We start from the raw sequence: 18,174 nt of genomic DNA, 5'->3' as shown, positions 1-18,174 counted from the left end.
AATAACAAAGTTTGCAGTGATGCTGAGGATAATGATGAAGCGAAACTGTGAAAATTAGCTATTTTGAAGACTTAATGTGCGTTTATTTTGATTATGGCAAAGCACACAAAGGCTGCATGCCTAAAGAGAGAAATGCCTTTGTAGAAACCTTTTTAGGGAAATAGATTCGTATATACGTTACATGTGGGAAAACCCATAGAGCTTCCACGCTCGCAGCCCGTTTGCCAGGATTTGAAACGGGGTCGAACTATCGGTATTCTGCGATTTGAACCCTCAATGCCCTGAGCAAAGCTCTTTAGTATTTAAAGCAACATCATGATGCTTCTCCTACTAATCTTTTGTTGATCAGAAAATGACATCATCGTGCCGTAGCTGGCGTAGTTAAAGTACTGTCACAAAAATTTAACATACTTAAAAGAAATTTGACGAAACCTCACAATTTGTGTAACTGTAAATGAAGTTTGTATTTCAGTTTTTCATGAATATTTTTGTCACGAAACAAAATTCATGGATTATTTGTTAATCGAAGGAAACAAATTTTGTCTGATTGCGGTACAAATTGCCTCAAATAATCGCGGTTCTACAGTATTTGTTTTCAAGACTGACGTATTAAGAGTGTTCAATAATTATATGAAAAAATCGGACGTTTTGCACAAATTATTACTTCAAACATTTGAACCGCCATTGATATGTATGACAGTCCGTTGTGTTCTTTGTACAACCAGAATTTTGAGAGGACAGAGTTCATTTGCTAAAATATTCCTCGTTGAAGGAAGAAGACCTATCCAGTCGATATTGGCGGGCTAGAGAGTTAATACATTTGACATCCAGAGACTAATTTATTATTATTATTAATGTGTAATGTAGTCATTTAGTATTCCGTTTTCTAGTTTTGATGTAGTTATTGTCATTTTAATGAGATTAATTACTGTTTTCTCTTTTTTATTTCTATTTTTGTATTTTCCCCATGCTCTAATCTCATCCATCTTTGATGTGTGTGAGCTAATGATGTATAATCAAGTGCCTTTGCAATTAAAAAAAATACCTCAAATGTTATTTAATTCCCTTTAATTTTTTTTTTATTTCAGAATGACGGCTTAACTCATGTTATACGACAAATAAGCTATCATCCTGACTATTTGAAGGAGTTTCTTAGGACTGAAAGTTTTCTTCTGAAAGGAGATGGCCCACTGCCTTTTCATTATAGACATTATATAGCTATAATGGTAATTATATACGCTTTTTTATACCGGTTATTTCTTGATTGTGCTGGATACGACAAACAAACTCATTCATATGTTAAATTTCGTAACTGAAAAATTTGTAATGCATGAGGAAATAAAGAAAGTTTTAAAAAATATTTACTTTCCACAGTAGTCTCGTAGATAGACTTTCTAAACTGATTTTGTTTTCATTTAAGATCTTCTTTTGCAATAAGTTATTGATATTTATTTGAAGTAATAAAGGACCTTATAATTATTAGTATATATGTTTTAGAGTTCTCCAAAGCTGTAAAAAAATGAGATGCTAAATTTAAAATAAGTTTAAGAAATTAATTAGCAGTTTCCGGTAACGTGATAGTGATGAATAATATTTTACGTCATTTCGGTTGTAGGGTTTATATTTATTTTAAATAACAGTTATTTTAAGTTTAAACTATCTTTCCTGTCAAGCCTTACTTTCCCCTGGAACTGCCAATGCCAGAGTATGTAAATTTTAGTAGAACGCGCAAGGATTCAAATTATCAGCGGAAGTATTCTGAGTTAAATAGAAAGGAAACGAGTTCGAGGTGTGCTGTTCTTACTTCACGAGCGCGGAGGTAGTTAGCCAGAAATTGAAGAACCCCGCGTTTCGGCCTGTGTGCTTGCCTAGGAGAATTGTTAATTGTTCAACGTGATATTCAAAGTTTGCTGAATTAGCAGCGGTATTGTAAAACGCGGTGAGGGTAGTTACTTTTAGAGAGCCTCGTAGTTAGAGTCTTGTTATTATTTTCTTTTCAGGTTCTTATTTTTATTTTACCGCCGGGTCGGCGTAGTTTGTGAGCGTCAAGAGCACGCACTTGTAATTTATTACGTTGAATAAAAAGGGACTTAAACCCTTAGCAAGACTTTGTCTATTTTCCAGTTTCAACAGTCACCTCTTGGTTGCGTGCAAGTTGGAGGCGCGCAACTCTACACGGTGATATATGTGTCTCAGTTGCTAAATTCTTTACGTATGGAATGCAGAAATGGAACGTATAGAGTTCTTTACATATTGGATGCAAAAAAAAGTACTGTGCTTTTTAAGTATTGCATACGCAAGGAGGTAATAGTTCAAACTATAAAATACGTTTTTCTATTGAACGGTCCTTTAAGTAAATAGATGTTTGAATTTTGTTTTCGGCGTTTTATAAGGAATAAACTTCATCTCTTATTTTAGTTGTCTTATTTATAATCAAGAGGTATAAGTAAAAGATGACAAAAAGTTAAAATGTATAAATATTTTCAAATTTTGTTTTTAAGTTTGAAATGTTTGAGTAAATAATTACATTTTACAGGCTGCGGCTAGACACCATTGCACATGCCTTATAAACCACCACAAACAAAAATTTGCAGCTTTAGGAGGAAACTTACAGTGGCTTCAAGGACTACAATATTGCCCTAAGAAACTGAGGAATTTGAATGAAATAAACCAAATTCTTGCACACACGCCTTGGAATCTACGAAAATGCCATATTGAGGTAAGAAATACACTATTAATAAAAATACACTTTTCAAGTAATAAAGGCAGAAGTAACTTGTGCAGAAATTCATCGGTATTTCAGCTCACTTTTGTAACTGCTAGTCAATTCAGTTTTATTTTATTTCGCTTAGTTTTGTCGAGTTTAGGGCTAAAAGCGCCTCATGTATTCCTCTGTATCTGAAATCCTTAAAAGCCCTACCGAAGATTGCATTCATTGGAAATTTCGTTTCTTTTTTTTTTTTTTTTTTTTTGTTTTGTTTTGTTTTGTCAGGAGGGGATGGTACGAATGACTCGTGTGATATTTAATAATTTAATGGACATAATAATAGAATTCGTACTTAATTCACCCTACCTAAATAGAATTCGCATAGTTGACAGTCATCAGACGTGAGTTCGTCTATTTCTTATCATTTTTATTTACGATGTAAGTTGAAATTTGAAATTTTTCTCGCTTGCTGCCCAGGAGCATGTAACATAAGTTAGAACGAGAAAGCAAACCAAATTTTCTACTTAAGTAGCGGCAGATCAGAGCTACGAGGCCCGAGGCAGAAATCTCCCTTTGGCCCACCTTATTGTAATGATCACCATACAAAATATCAGCACAAATATATAATTAACATTTATTTAATTAAAATTAAATAGTAAAAAAGATTTGGAAAACGTAAAGCTTAAAAAAAAAAAGACTTGCAGACAAACATACATTTAAAAAACCTTATTAATCAATAATTTGAAATGACTTAAAAATTTATGTAACTTTTCTGTCAATAAAAAAAAGATAAAACTGTTTTTTTGCGAGCTTTGATTTCTGAAATTATTTTAAGCTTCATCGAAAATTAATGTTTTTAACTGCGGCATTTACAATGGAAAGGACTGCCATACCGTTAAGTCTTACTTAGCTTGTTGTTGATCGAAGATAGCTTTTAAACATCTTCAGCTTTGAAAAGGTTTTCTCGCAAGAAGTATCTGAAACTCACACTATCAAAAAAGATTTTAATGCCATATATAAGTTACAATTCTTTGCATTCCATTTCCACAATAAGCTTTTAACGTTTTCAATGTTCGCTGTTTATTTGTTGTGGAGTCCATATTTCATGGAAGGATGGTTGACAGAGCCTCAAGGAAATCAACATTTTCAATGCAGACTACTTTTTAATTCTCTTTTACCCTTCTTTTTACATTCCTTTATATAGGTACATATATTCAAAAACTTTAGATAGTACGGCGGCTCTCCTGATCAGAGGCCTGGAGCAGTTCGCCCCTGCCTATAAGTCGGCCGTACAAAAGTACGCTCGCGAGAGAGGTATATATACACTGAACGGAAAAGTTTGCCAAGTATTTGACACTTTACACAAGTTTATTGCGATTTCGCATAGTAAATTTTCAGTATTGTATTTTATGTGATATGCTTGCGGAACAAAAGTCTCAAGAAATTTTATCACGATCATATATTCAACCGCGGTGCATGATTTTAGCAATTTTAACACTAGATTTACGGAACCCGTCATTTTGATGGATTTCGGATTTCATGAGCAAAATTACGAAAACCATTAATTGTATAGTTTTCTGTTTTATGCTGATAAATATCGATGTAGTAAGACGAATACATTCCCAAATTTATTTTCCCTTCAGCTCTTTAAGTTAAGAGTTCTGTATGATGTATACCTATCTCTACGGATACCCATCAGAATGATGGGTGAGCTGGTTTATAGTTTATCGTAATAAACCTTTTTTTTTTATGAAATTATTTTTCTGTTGTCAAATGTAGAAGCAGTTTAAACGTAGATACTAAATAAAAATCATAGTTCAACAGAAATATTTTTCGATAACTTTAAATCCAGTATCAACGCACTGCGGTTCGCCAGAGCAAGGGTATGTCGCGTATGGTTATCTCTCAATTATACGTGCCTAAAATATAACCATAAAGCATTAGACTCAAGTCTAAAGAAAGATCTGCAGTCGTTGAATTCCAGTCAATGTGTCAGACGTTTTAGAAAAAATTCATTATAAGCTCGTAAGTTAGAATCATGTCAAGATTTTTAACATTTGGTATATAACCAAACATTTAATAGTTATTTCTAGCATACATGTAGTGGTTTAGAAATTTTTTTCCTGGTTAGGTTCACTTTAAAATTAATTTTACTAGAAGAGAAGTATATAGAATTCGTTGGACGAATTCATTTTCGTTTTCAGTGCACGTTTGTGCTGATAACAGATCTTCAGAGAACAAATTGACATTCATGTGTTAGCCTTGGAAGGTAAGAATTGCTGGAAGCTCTTCTAAAAGTAGTATTTTCTTCCCCTGAAGCACTTGACAACATGCTTGGGTAGGTAATGGACAGGCCTTGCATCATATTAAAACCTGTGTAGATTATGGTATTGCAAAAAACGGGTTGTAGATTAACCCATTTGTACTCAGTGTCGTTTTTTATGTATTTGCACCGTTACGGCGATAAGCGTACCTAAAAGATTTCCAAAAGAACCGGTAACTCTGTATATTATTTTTAAACAAATTATTCAAATGCATTATTTTTGTAATGGAAGAACTTTTGTAGTTCTTAGCGCGCGATAATTAATGAATTTATATTTTGCGTGGAGATTGAGATTTTACACAAAATTTTATCTGCCTTTTTTCGTATGTATTTAAAGTGTATGAAATTCATCAATTTCCATTTCAGAAGCTTAACAAAGGCTCTAATAGCTGGTCAATTGGAGAGCTTTGCCAAGCTGTGGTGATTTTAGCACATATCCACTGCCTGTGTAGTTTCGTTTACGCATCAGAAATTTTAAGGCAAACGGATGATTGTACGGATTGTGAAGATTTAAATGAAGATGATTCAAATTCTGAGGAGGTACGTTTCATCCAATTAACTGATAGTTTAAGCATCTGGAGGTAATGAATCTCTTTTTCATATATGTATATGTGTATATGTACATATGTAAAAGAAAAAATATTGTTACGAAATATCCAGGCGCGGTAAGATAGCTTCCCCGAAAAGAATGTTCTTGAACACAAGCCAGAAGCTATATAAACTTTGCTAGTATGCGGAGAGTTAGTCAGTCCGTGCGGAGTCCATCGAATTGATAGTCAGTCAAAGAGTGCCGAGTTGGTCGTCGAGTGCACCGAAAGAGTCTCTTAGTGTATCGCGGTTAGCGCATCATCGAGAGAGCTCCGGGAACGACGGAACTGAGGAGTCGGAAGCTGTAGTCTAATGTATCGTCGAGTTCTTTGCGAGTTGTAGCGTGGAGAGACTTGAGAGTACGTGAAGTTCCGGAAACGACCGAGCAGAGTCGAGAGCTGTACTCTGGGGCTTTGCAGTGAAGCTGTCTTTACCGTCATAGCCTGATTGCCTGAAGGTTGTCTCTCTGGTAGTTACAGTATGTGTATGCTCTTTTACGACTGTAAAAACGTATTTTTGAGCTGTCTTGGGGAAATAGTGGACAATAAAGTGTGTTTCGATATTTCATCGAGTGCTGTCGTCATTATTCACTCCAAATCCACAGGAACCCGTACCGTACGTAACGTAAAGGAAGAGAAGAAAATTCGTAACAATATGTAAATCAGAATTATAATTTAAATTAGCAAAGTTCCCCTATATATATGAATTCCTTGCGTCATATCCTGTCAAGCAGTCAATATGACTTCAGATACTGTTATTTGAAGGTATGCGCTCGAGATTGTAATGATTTAAAACAGTAGAGCTCTCACGCTTACGGGTACAGTGAAATTTTTCGAATGAAAACACCCACTTTTCTCGTGCGGAAATTGATCAGAACACTGAAAAACCATTAATGGCCTTGTAATGATGCACTTATGATGAAAATTACCGGCGTGAAACATTTGCTAAGAAGAAAGAGCATTGTAGAGGACCAATGACAACACAAGAAAAGCGAAGCGAAAAAAAAACTTTTATTGGAATTGCAAGGTTTCAACATGTCCACCATTTCAATATAGAGTCATCTCCAGTAACTTTTGCAGTTTCTTGGCCACCGCGATCCGTCGACCTCACTCAGATGGATTTGATTTTTGGTTCTGGGGTTATCTGAAATTTAAGGTGTACTCATCAAATCCACGAAATTTGACAGATTTGAAAGATATCGTAAAACGTGAAGTTACACAGATTCCTTCTGATATGTACGTTTGTCATTATTGTCAGCAATCTCCCATTATCATCTGCGAAGGTGAGCACCTTGAAAACTTTAAAGTTTCAATAAAAGTGTTTTTTCTCACTCCATTCTCGTGTTGTCATTGGTCCTTGACAATGCTCTTCTTTGCAAAGGTTTTACGACAGCAATTTTCGTCGTACGTGTATCGTTCCAACGCCATTTCTGGTTTGTCAGTGCGCAGGAAAACAGTGGGTGTTGCCATTCAAAATTTTGAATATTTTTCGCGGTAACTTTAACTTTGAGAGCTGTGTTATTTTAATTCATCACAATCTAGAGCGCATACCTTCAAATAACAGTATCTGAAATTTCATGTCCACTGGTTGACCAGATAGGCCGATTAATATAGCTGAAAAGAATTGAATGTATCATATCTATTTATTTGCAAGATTTTCAGAGAAACATGCGTCAGGGAGCAACTTAGAATCAGCCAAACCTTTTTAAGCAAACTTTTTTAAAGGAAACGAGATATAACGCTAAATTAGCTCAGAGCGCTTTGTGTGAAAAGTTGAGCATCTTCTTCTCCTGAGACAAGAAGGGGAAAGGAAAAGTTGCTGTAGAGCAGAGGTGTCCAACTTCTTTAGATTCCGTGGCACCCGTTGGGAGAAAACGAGATACTTTAAGCCATACAAATTATTTCTAATATCAGTGATAGCTCGTGACCTCCAAAATAAATGAATCAGACATTTGCGTACATTTCATTGAAAATTTTCGGGTTTGCTCAAGTCTGATCTCTGAGACAATTTTTTTGAATTTAACCTCTAGGAAAGAAATGTGCGGGAAGAGAACAAAAAAGATTTTAAAAAATTTAAAATCATAATTCAAACGCTATTATTCACTATGGCATCCATATGAACAGAACGTCGAAGCACCAAACTGTTTTCTTACTTTCATATTCACTTAGCATGTCGTATTTCCACAAACTGTATAACAAAATGTAGAAAATAATTCTGCACACAGCTCGATATAGGATTTAAGGAATAGGATAGCACCACGCCGAAATAGTATAGTCCGAAATAAGATCACGCCACTTAAAAAACACTTTGAAGCACTTGAAAACATCGCTGGTATCCATTACAACTTGAAAACGAGAAATGCTAGAAACTCTAACCTTAATAGCCTCACCTTAGCGATGTATTTAAACACAAAACAATGCATTAAAATAATCACTCCCCGCACATGACAAAAGAAGATTTGGAACCGTCACGCCACTCAAGATGCATTTTATTTCATTCCAACTCGGGCGTCCAACAACCCGTCCATGTTGAAAGCCACTTTCGAACCCCGATCGCAGAAATAAAAATGTATCGGATATTTCTTTTGCGCTTCTCGCTCGCTTGTTGGGCCGCATGTGGCTCTCGTGCCGCGTTTTGGGCACCCCCATTTTACAGTAAAAACAAATTGGCCTAATCTGAAAATTTTCCTTTTCATAATATTTAAATACACCTCAGCTCAGTTTACTTATCTTTTATCTGAAATTCTTTCTATTATGTATAATAAGCGGTAATGATGCATTAATAATTTTTCAGTTGTTTTTACATGAATTATGTTCTTGTAGTCTTCTCGAAGAAATATTTGAGTCATATTTTAGTGCACTTTTAAAATACGTTATTGGCTGGAATAACGGATATTTTTTAATTGCTAGTAAATACTAACAAGGATATGAAAGGTCTAAAAGGGGATTGTTGCTATAGTTTAAAAAACATTTTAACTAGGTGGAAGCTATTATTGTTATCATGTTAAATAAAATGCTGTACTGAGTTTTTGTTGATGTTTTCCATGTATTCATTCAATTTGAAAGCCTCTTGTGGAGTATTTTCACGGACTCACTGGTAACACTGGATTATTTAAAATCAGTCTCATTTGTTTAAAATTGAGTAAAAGCAATATAATATTTGGTTGCTTTTGCTAGAATAACTTTTAATAATTCTGCATAGTTATTACTATTACTTTTCGTTAACCAGTTATTTTATGTTTTAGATCTTTACTGTCACCTCTCGCTTCCGTTTCCCTACCAGAATGTAAATACTACTAGACTTAGTTTTAATCTGAAATTTGAAGTTAATATTTTTTAAGTTACATTGCCATAAGTGGTTGCCTGATTTTTAAGCACGAATCGTACACTTATATTCAAAGTTCTGAATTAATAAAAAGGTTTGTTTAAACCTTGTCAAGTCTCATTCGTTAGCTTCGGACGCAGCGGTGATTCGCTCCCAGTGTGTTAGGCACTTGCAGGAAGTACATGCATCCAATAACATGTTTTCAACAGCTTATTTTTAACACATTATTTAAAATAGGTTTCGCACTGTGTGTCATCACAAAAGCGCGAGAATCTTTGCTCAGCACTAACAGTAAATCATCTTACAGTTAAGTCCATTGCATATGAGATCCCATTAACTTTTAAACGTTTTGAATGATGTCCTGGGACATACTTTCCCCTTTTGATAATAAATATTCCCACGGATTACCAATCTACAATAATATTGCATTGAATTTATTAGAATATGCCGTAGAACATCAAGAGCTATCTGCATAAGGAGAGGGATGCATTCTTGTCTGATTTTCTAAAGAAAACTGTCTCCTATGTACCTTACACGTGACAAGAAGCTCGTATCCCATCCTACCCATTTCCTGCATTCGCACAGTGATTCCATTTGGTAATTTTTTGTTGCAAAAGTGCTGGTGTGAAGATTAGACTAGTCAATATTTTTTCTCCATAATCCTTGCTAAAAATCAGAGCGCGAACACTACACAAGCGTACACGATATTCCCCAAGCCGGCTACATATTTGATAACTAATTGCGTTTGCCTCAAGAATGAAAGAACTTTTTAATAGCTAAGACGGTGCTTAAGACAAAGAATACGAGGGCTGTAAGGGAAGAGATGCCTTCGTAGAGAGCTGTTTAAGGGAAACTAGCTCGTATTTCACGTTATACTTAGGAAAACAGGAAAAATTCCCATGCAGCCAGCTCATTCGTCTGGGCGAACTGCCAATTTTCAGCGTTCTTAATCCACTTGACTACTGGTGAACGATAATCAAAACGAGAAGATTTTCTTTAAATTTAAATTGATTTAAATTTAAATCGATAACAGGTATGACGGAGGAGTCTATGTTACTGAAATCGTTCATTAATATCTGCTCGAATGTGACAAGTATGTAGTATGGAGCATTTTGTTTTTAACGCATTGAGGTATAAAAAGTATTTTGTTAATTAGAATTTTTACTCGTAGGGGATGATATAAGAGAGATTCCGTATCTACTGAATTATGCTAACTACAAAGACTGTTTGGATAAATGAGAGAATTGTTTTATTTATTCCATTTTATTATGTATTTATTTTCTATTTTATTTTAAGCAAACAAAACCTACAGCAATCATTCACGAACGCCATGCTGATCAAAGAACGTTCCCTCTCACGCATACAAGTTGAGACACTGCTGATCTGTTTTAGCTTTCAGCTGCATTGCTCAACCAGTTCAAAAAAGGGGGGCAGTGAGAGATAACTTTTGGAAAATTGTGTCAAATTTGATACCGTTCTTTATGCAGTCCGAATCTTCTACACCAAGTACTTAGTCATTAAAACTCATGTAAATGTTTAAACTTAAACTAATACGCCCTCTACGCTTGAGTTCTGGCCTCTATGCTTGAGCCAGGCTTTGAATATATATGAAAGTGAAAATCTCACATTGTCATAGTAAGCGCTAATTCACATCTGCTAGCATGCAAGAAGCATTAACTTACACTAGAAATGAGCTTTTTTAAGTTAAAACATTTCTGAAAAACTTAATTATCAAACTGGAGATAAGCTCGTCAGTGATAAGAAACTGCTGTTCATTATTGTTATGAAAAACTGTGTTTAATCCTTATACGAAAATCGAAATTGGGTTCGTAATTAATCAAAGCGTTAATTTCTGGATATTACAAATTTTCAGAACTCAGGACGCGTATTGCCCGAATATGTGGCGGCCTTGCGTGTAACAAGACCTTTCCACAATGAGAGGGAAAAAATAAAAGGAGTAATGAAGTCAACTTCACGTAAGTGAATTTGATATACTGAGGATGTTTTACAAGAAAGGTTGATTGGTTGGTTTAGTTTGTTATGGCAAAGTACACTAGGGGTATCTGCTAAAGAGGAAGGATGCCTTCGCGGAGGACTTTCTAAGAGAAATTGGCTCGTATACACGTTTACACATGGGGAAAACCACGTAAACGCCCATGCAGCCAGCCTGTTCGCCTGGATTCGAACCCAGATCAGAACTATGAGTGTTCAGCGATTTTACCGCTCAGCCGCTGGTGGGCATTGTACAAGAAAGACAATTAAGTTGTTTAAACTTGGAGCTAGAAATATTTTAACGATAAAATTAAGAGATGAAAGGGTAATTTTTCGCCCAAATGGCCAGACAATGACTGCTTGGTCGGGAATGGCTGAACAGCTCTGTCATACAGCTGTATTTTCACCGTTCCGCGTTGCTCCACGGTGCTATGTAAGGAGTAAATTGATATTTCAGACATGAGAAAGGGGAAAGGACACACACAAACAACCAAGCCTTAAACGTGATTCGAACCTGCACCCTGGAATTCGAACTAGCAGTCAGCTAAGGTGAAAAGAGTTAAATTAATCAGAGTATGTTTTTTAAATATTTAGATAAACTTTTAAGATGAAGATGATTTTCAGAAGATTTTTGAGATAAGAAGCATCCTCTTAAATTCGGTTTAGTGGCACTTGCGCACAAATCGAAAAGTAGGGGGTACTTGAGCATAAGGAACATTCATTGCTAAAAGCGTAAAAGTAGTTTGTATAATTTTGTGGTAGTTCCACACAAAACCGCATTTTCTTTGTATTCTTTCGAAAACTTGGAACAGCGTTTTGGGTTATTAATTTGCTTTACAAAATTTTATGCTTCTAAACTGCACTAATGTATTTAATGCACTAATGTATAACTAAAATATTTATAATGTATATGTGTTAACGTATAAAGAATGATCAATACCTTAAGCAGTCAGATAACTTTAAAATGTCAAAATATCTCAAAAATACATTTTAAAACTCAGCATCTTTATAACTGATTTCGAGCGTGGAATTTTGTATACTTATTTTGATATTCTTAATGTATTCCGTATTTTCATTTTATATTCCAGACGTTTAGAATATTTAAATAAAATATCTTGTCATCCACATAACACTGTTATATATACTACACCCAACATTATCTTAGGAAATCATTCACGAAGGCATCCCTACCCTTAGGTAGATAGCCCTAGAGTGCTTTGCTATAATTAAATAAACCAAATCCCAACATTTTATATAAACAAGTCACAATTTTCAGCCCTTTTTTATCGTAAAATAATGTAGAATTAAAATGACTTACTTTAAAAATAATAAAATTGTAGGTTTTTTAAAATAAAGTAACTTCAAATCGATTATTTTTAACATAATTAAAGATAATTTCTAGAACTGTTAGATGAAAGGCATAGCAGTTGCTCACTTAAACTTACTTAGCGTTTATATAGTTGATCAACTGCTCACCAGCAGCCAAGCGGTAAAATTGCTGAACACTGGTAGTTCTGACCTGGGTTCGAATTCAGGCGTACGGGCTGGCTGCGTGTGCTTTTTTGTGGTTTCCCCCGTGTGTAACTTATATACGAGCCAGCATCCCTTAGAATGTCCTCCACGAAGGAGTTCCTTTTCTTAGGCAGATAACTCTCGAGTGCTTTGTCATAATAAAAGAGCCCAAACAATCAGGGTGAAATTCATTACTTAAATGTTCTAAAAAGAACTTCGAAAAGAACGAATAATTCACAGTAAACCAGAAGCACTCAGAACTACTATCATAGCAGGATTGGACACTAAAATTATAATACTGATTGATTATTTCTGACAGGCTGTGAGGAACTGTCATTTGTTGCCCATATCCGGTTACACCTCCTAGAAAGTTTCATATTCCCGTAGAGATGACGCGCGGAACTGCCACGTGAGCAAGTGCGTGCATCACCCTTAAATTCGGACTAGTGCGGTATATACTGTCCTAAATGTGGTATCTTTTCCACTGATATAAAGTCGCTGAACTCTGGTAGTTCGGTCCGAGGTTCGAATCCCGCGAACGGGCTGGCTGCATGGGCGTTTTCGTGGTTTTCTCCATGTGTAACGTGTATACGAGCCAGTTTCCCTTAGAAAGTCCTCCACGAAAGGCATCCCTCCCCTTAAGCAGATAGCCCTAGTGTGCTTTGCCATAATTAAATACACCACACACCACACCGTTTCCACTGATGACTTTCAAGGTCTGTATAAAATGCCGCATTCACTGTTAAATAATACTAGCTTTTGCTTAAATATCCCGCACTGTAGATAAGTGTAAATAAGAGAACTTTCTTCTTTCTTCTTATCCTCCAAATGAATTAACTTTAGTCAACAGTTTGCTTTTGCATTCCGATTTTAAACTTCAGATGGTTGTAGTCTCATAAGGTTATATCGATGTGAGGAAACTAAGGAAATCCGCCCTACCCTCGCCGGAATTCCAGACCGCCAGAATATCATGCTTCCAGTTACACCACGAAGGATTCCGGAAGGGAAGGAATAAATACCTTATATACTACTCCTTTTAAAAGTCGACTGGAAGAATAGGTGGCTCAATCGCCAAATCCTGGGGATGACGAATTATCGTCCACCATCCTTTTATTTCGGGGACTCTTGTAAAGATCTTTTAGGATTTTTCCAAGCCAGGAAATTGAAGAGTTAATATTGTTATATTCATAATATTTAAGATAAATAAAATATCTTCCTTTTCGACAAATGGCAACAGCGTGCTCTCGGTTTTTATGATCATTGTTAGTAACAGACTGGATTTTACCCCTTACTGAAAACAATACCTTCTAAAGTTTTTAAACAAAAGTTCAGTTTTAATTAAGCAATTGGCAAAATTTAAATTTCGTTTTCAGATCGCGAAGGGATGATTTAAGATATACACTCATTGTCAAAAATGGCGGAGGGGAAAAGTTATACCCAACAGGAAGTGTCCTATTGAAATGTGATAGGAAGTTAGCAGTTACCAACAACAATAAATGATTAAAAAGTAAAAATGATATGACAAAGATTTATTGAACTGTTTTATTATTACACAAAACATTATAACTCTCAACAGGTAGTTGAAGATTGCCATTATTTCTGAAGCATTCTACCACATATCGCCGCGGCATTGAATCATAAAGGTCCCTAATGTAATCATTAGCTCACCTCATGCAGACAGGACTCTTTCCTTGTTCTTCTTGCAGATTTTGTGGTAGCGGTAGAATCTTGACAGAGTAGCCTCTAGAATCGACGATGTTTTATATTGGGGACAGATCTAGCGATGCAGCTGGATGGAAGACAAACCTCAGAGATGCTAGGTATGAAGACGAGCGCTACTGCATTGGAATAGAGCATTAGCACGAGCGTTCATTAAAGAAAACACCCTGAATCCTTCCACTTCTTTGCGTAATTTTCCATATCTTTCCATGTATCTAATTATTGAACCTGCAAGATAAATGAAAAAAGGGGCGTATCTGTAATGAAAAGTCCGTAAAAAGAGGTATAATGTCCACAAATTTGCCAGTCAAACAGTGTTGACGGCTGTTATACCGGTAATTTCTCACAAAATACTGATTTTACAGGAATCATTCTGTCAAATCTGCCCGACTGTGTGTATTTAATCTATTTTTGCATATTTCTGAAATGAAAGTGTAAAATGAAAAAGGAAGGATAAAATTTAAAAAAAAAAAAAAAAAAAAAAAAAAAAAAAACAGAAAGCTAATTATTAACAAAATAAAAAAAGAGGGAAAAAAATGTTTTCTTTTAAAATTTCGTTTGAATTCCTCTTTCAGAATTTCGTTTAGCAATTAACATCGCTTGATTTTACGTTTCTGTTGAGATATCTCCTCTATCACGTCGCACTAATACAAAATGAGAATGAACATTGTTTATCCTGCAATGAAGATCCGTGTAACGAAGATAGCCATATCATTTATTTGAGCCTTGCAGCGAAAAAGGTTACAAATGAATGCTTTTCATCTATCACCGCCTGAAGACAGTCAGAGTAACAATTGTACCCACAATGACCTCAACTGTTTAGCTACTCAAGTCCAAATTGTATTTAGGGCCCACCAGCGGGCGAGCGGTAAAGTCGCTGAACAGTGGTAGTTCGGTCCGAGGTTCGAATCCCGCGAACGGGCTGGCTGCATGGGCGTTTTCGTGGTTTTCCCCATGTGTAACGTGTATACAAGCCAGTTTCCCTTAGAAAGTCCTTCACGAAGGCATCCTTCCCCTTAGGCAGATAGCCCTCGTGTTCTTTGCCATAATTAAATACACACACCAAATTATATTTAAATTCTTTTCCTGTGTGAAATTTAACAAGTACTGTAACTTTCTGTGTGAGACTAAATACTTTACTATGGTAATAATCCAATTTTGTTTTGTAGCAATAATCTACTTTTTTATTCTGGGGTATTTATGTCCATGATTTACTTTAAAAAAAATCAGTTCATGATTTGATTTAGCGACTGTTGACCAAACAGTTGCACAGCAAAATCTACATTATTATTACTGTTTAATTCTGCTTGATTAATAACATAATTATGCTTGATTAATTAGCATTAAGTCGTTAATACGAGTAAGAAAAGTGGAATTTTTGAGTTGAAGTTTTACACAAAAATCACCTTTATTCTATGCTAGAGCATTAAAAAATACATAAAGAAACATTGTAATCTCTAACATGAACAAGTTTCAGAAAAAAACAGATATATTGCAATTTGTTCTTTTCGTTACATTATACGCGCAAAAAGCGAGCATTACTTAATATGCGACACAGATTGCAGGTTATTGGGTGTAAGATATCGTCCTAGATCGTTTTTAAAACCTTCATTCAATCTGTTACTATATCGAAATTAATATAACCATCTATTGGTACAAGTAATTGGATCATGTGAAGTGAATTTAAGATGAATTGGATCCTTATGAGAGGATCACACTGTTACCTGCTATTAATAACAAAAATGAAGGTCTTAAAAGTAATTTGTTCAGTTAATATCTTTAAGACTTTCTCTGTTTTGCCATAAATGTATTATTTGCATATCTTGTCTGAATTAAATATTATATTTTAATACATGTGTCTTTTTTATGCTTTGTGGTATACAGTAATTTAACGCTTGCACTAAGTTACTGAAGTATTGTCTTTGTTATCCGGTTACCTTCTTCTTTCATTACAAATAGCAGCTCAATAATGTTAAGCATGCTGAAGTACGTCATTATAACCAGAGCTATATAGCATACACAAGTTCTTTTTGCGTGTAAGGCAATACATCTTTCGAGTTCCCTTTTAGTGCCTTAATCATATTTTTGTTTTCTAAACCTGTCCTGCAATTCGATTGTCGTTACTAAACACACATCGGATATGATTTAGCAACGTGTCATACTTTTCAATCAATCATTGACAACTCCTTTTCAATTGACTTTAAGGGATCTGCAGGAGAGAGATCCATGGTTATGTACCTCGATTAAATTATTTACTCACCCCCGTCCGTTTTGCGATTTGTGGTATTATGTAATGAGGCTTTTTGTATCGAATTATTTATTGATTCGCTTCATATTAGATATAACTCGTAAAAACTTGCGTCTTTGATTATATCTTCTGTGTAGTATTATTAATTTGCTTTGTAAGCATGCGTTCTTCCAGATTGAGGAGTTTCTGTAGAAAACAGTATATTTCAGAAAATCGGATAGAAAGTAAGTATATTCTTCGAACTGTATTTTTTTATTAAAATTTTGGATAACTTTTACGAAAAAAGTGCATTTTTAATATGTCTCATGAAACTGAATGATTGGACTGCTTGGTTTCAAAGATGAGAATGTGTAGAATATAAATAAATAAATACTTCTATGGTATTGCGTTATCTACTAAATTTAGGATATGCTAGTTACGCGAATAAGAATCAGAACTAATTTTGTTTCCCTTATTTTACGTACTATAAACATTTAAAACTTTTAGTTAATACTCTTACGTAAGCAGATTCGAAACTCTTTATTACTTCCGATTAATTTAATCGAAAATGATTTTTAATGAAAAGCAGTACTATTTTTATTTTAATTGAATGACTGAAAACACCTGAATTAAATTGTGATGCGAAACAATTGCATGCATGCTCTGATAGTGTTATATATGTAAACTTAGAATAATAAAAAGGGATATTGGTTTATAAGTTCTGCAACTAATATTTTTAATATCTTCTGTATTTTAAGGAAGCGCTTGGAACTGTTGAAGAACTTATGGAAAAAATGAGCATAATAGTACAAAAAAAGGAGAAAGAGTCTTCACATGAAGAAAAGAGGGATATACCGTGTGCAGCAGAATCAGCTAGTGATTCCGATATGGAGAGATTCATAGATGATCAACATTCATCGCATAAGGACTGCTCAAATTTTAGTGAAAATGATGGAGTTTTTCACATTCAGGCAAGATATCAACTAAGCAAAAATTAGTTTCATATTTACTTAATTATTTACGAATATTTGTTTACTGACTTCTATTTCCTCTCTGTAGGACTGTACGTGGGAAGACCATGCTTATTCTCTTCTAAATCGATATTACAATGAATTTGGAACCATTCTTGATGAGAAATTTAAAGTTGCATATGATCTCACATATTACACGTATGTTATACTATATTTTTAATTGTGTGAATATTGATGCATTATAAATTCTAGGTATTATTATTCAGCAAAGCCTTATTGTTAGTAAACATAAATGCACTGCTTTTTAAAAACTAAGAAACAAATATATTTTAGACCATAGTTATGAAAACAAAAACTCTTAAACATATAATTTAGCACATATATAAGTGAAATAAGAAATTTAACGCGTGCAGTGCTGGTGCAATTTGCATAAAAATCATAAAAAGTTGTTTCGTGAAAATCGTGAATGAAGAAAAGACGACTAATGCCGTTTGCCTCCCCAAAAAAAAACTTTTTATGAAATATGTCCATTTTTAGTGCACATGCAAGTTTAAATCATGCTGTTAATTGAGTTATTAGGCATTTCAGGCGAGAAGAAGCCCGTACACCCCTTAATTACCTTTGCATTTCATTCAGTGACCGTGGGGAGTAGTTACATTTCTTCCTTCATAATCTGATGAATGTTGAACTAAGTCAGGTGACTCCCATATGCACAAATTTTAATTAATGATACAACATTTCTATCTCTCATTCTTAACAGACTTACAGAAAGTCATCAAAATGTTGCCAGAAAAACTACGAACTATTCTAA

At 34.7% G+C, this 18,174-nt stretch overlaps 1 protein-coding gene across 5 annotated transcripts in view; it reads left to right on the top strand.

Moving 5' to 3' along the window:
• Positions 1-18,174, top strand: part of Sesn (Sestrin) — a 108,199-nt gene that overhangs the window by 75,755 nt on the left and 14,270 nt on the right. For 4 of the 5 annotated variants that reach the window (XM_035377374.2, XM_035377381.2, XM_035377389.2 and 1 more), the window contains 5 exons: positions 1,089-1,226; positions 2,537-2,719; positions 5,397-5,570; positions 17,151-17,363; positions 17,452-17,561. In XM_035377374.2, coding sequence (XP_035233265.1) covers positions 1,089-1,226; positions 2,537-2,719; positions 5,397-5,570; positions 17,151-17,363; positions 17,452-17,561 — 818 coding nt within the window. The remainder of the gene's footprint in view (positions 1-1,088; positions 1,227-2,536; positions 2,720-5,396; positions 5,571-17,150; positions 17,364-17,451; positions 17,562-18,174) is intronic. The other variant, XM_035377396.2, reaches the window with a different exon arrangement.

This window comes from Stegodyphus dumicola, chromosome X1 (genome assembly GCF_044657685.1).
Source record: "Stegodyphus dumicola isolate Sdum_Otavi_A_Nest chromosome X1, ASM4465768v1".
Lineage (NCBI taxonomy): Eukaryota > Metazoa > Arthropoda > Arachnida > Araneae > Eresidae > Stegodyphus > Stegodyphus dumicola.
Note: the sequence above shows the minus strand (reverse complement) of the source record. Positions and strands in the feature narration are given on the sequence as shown.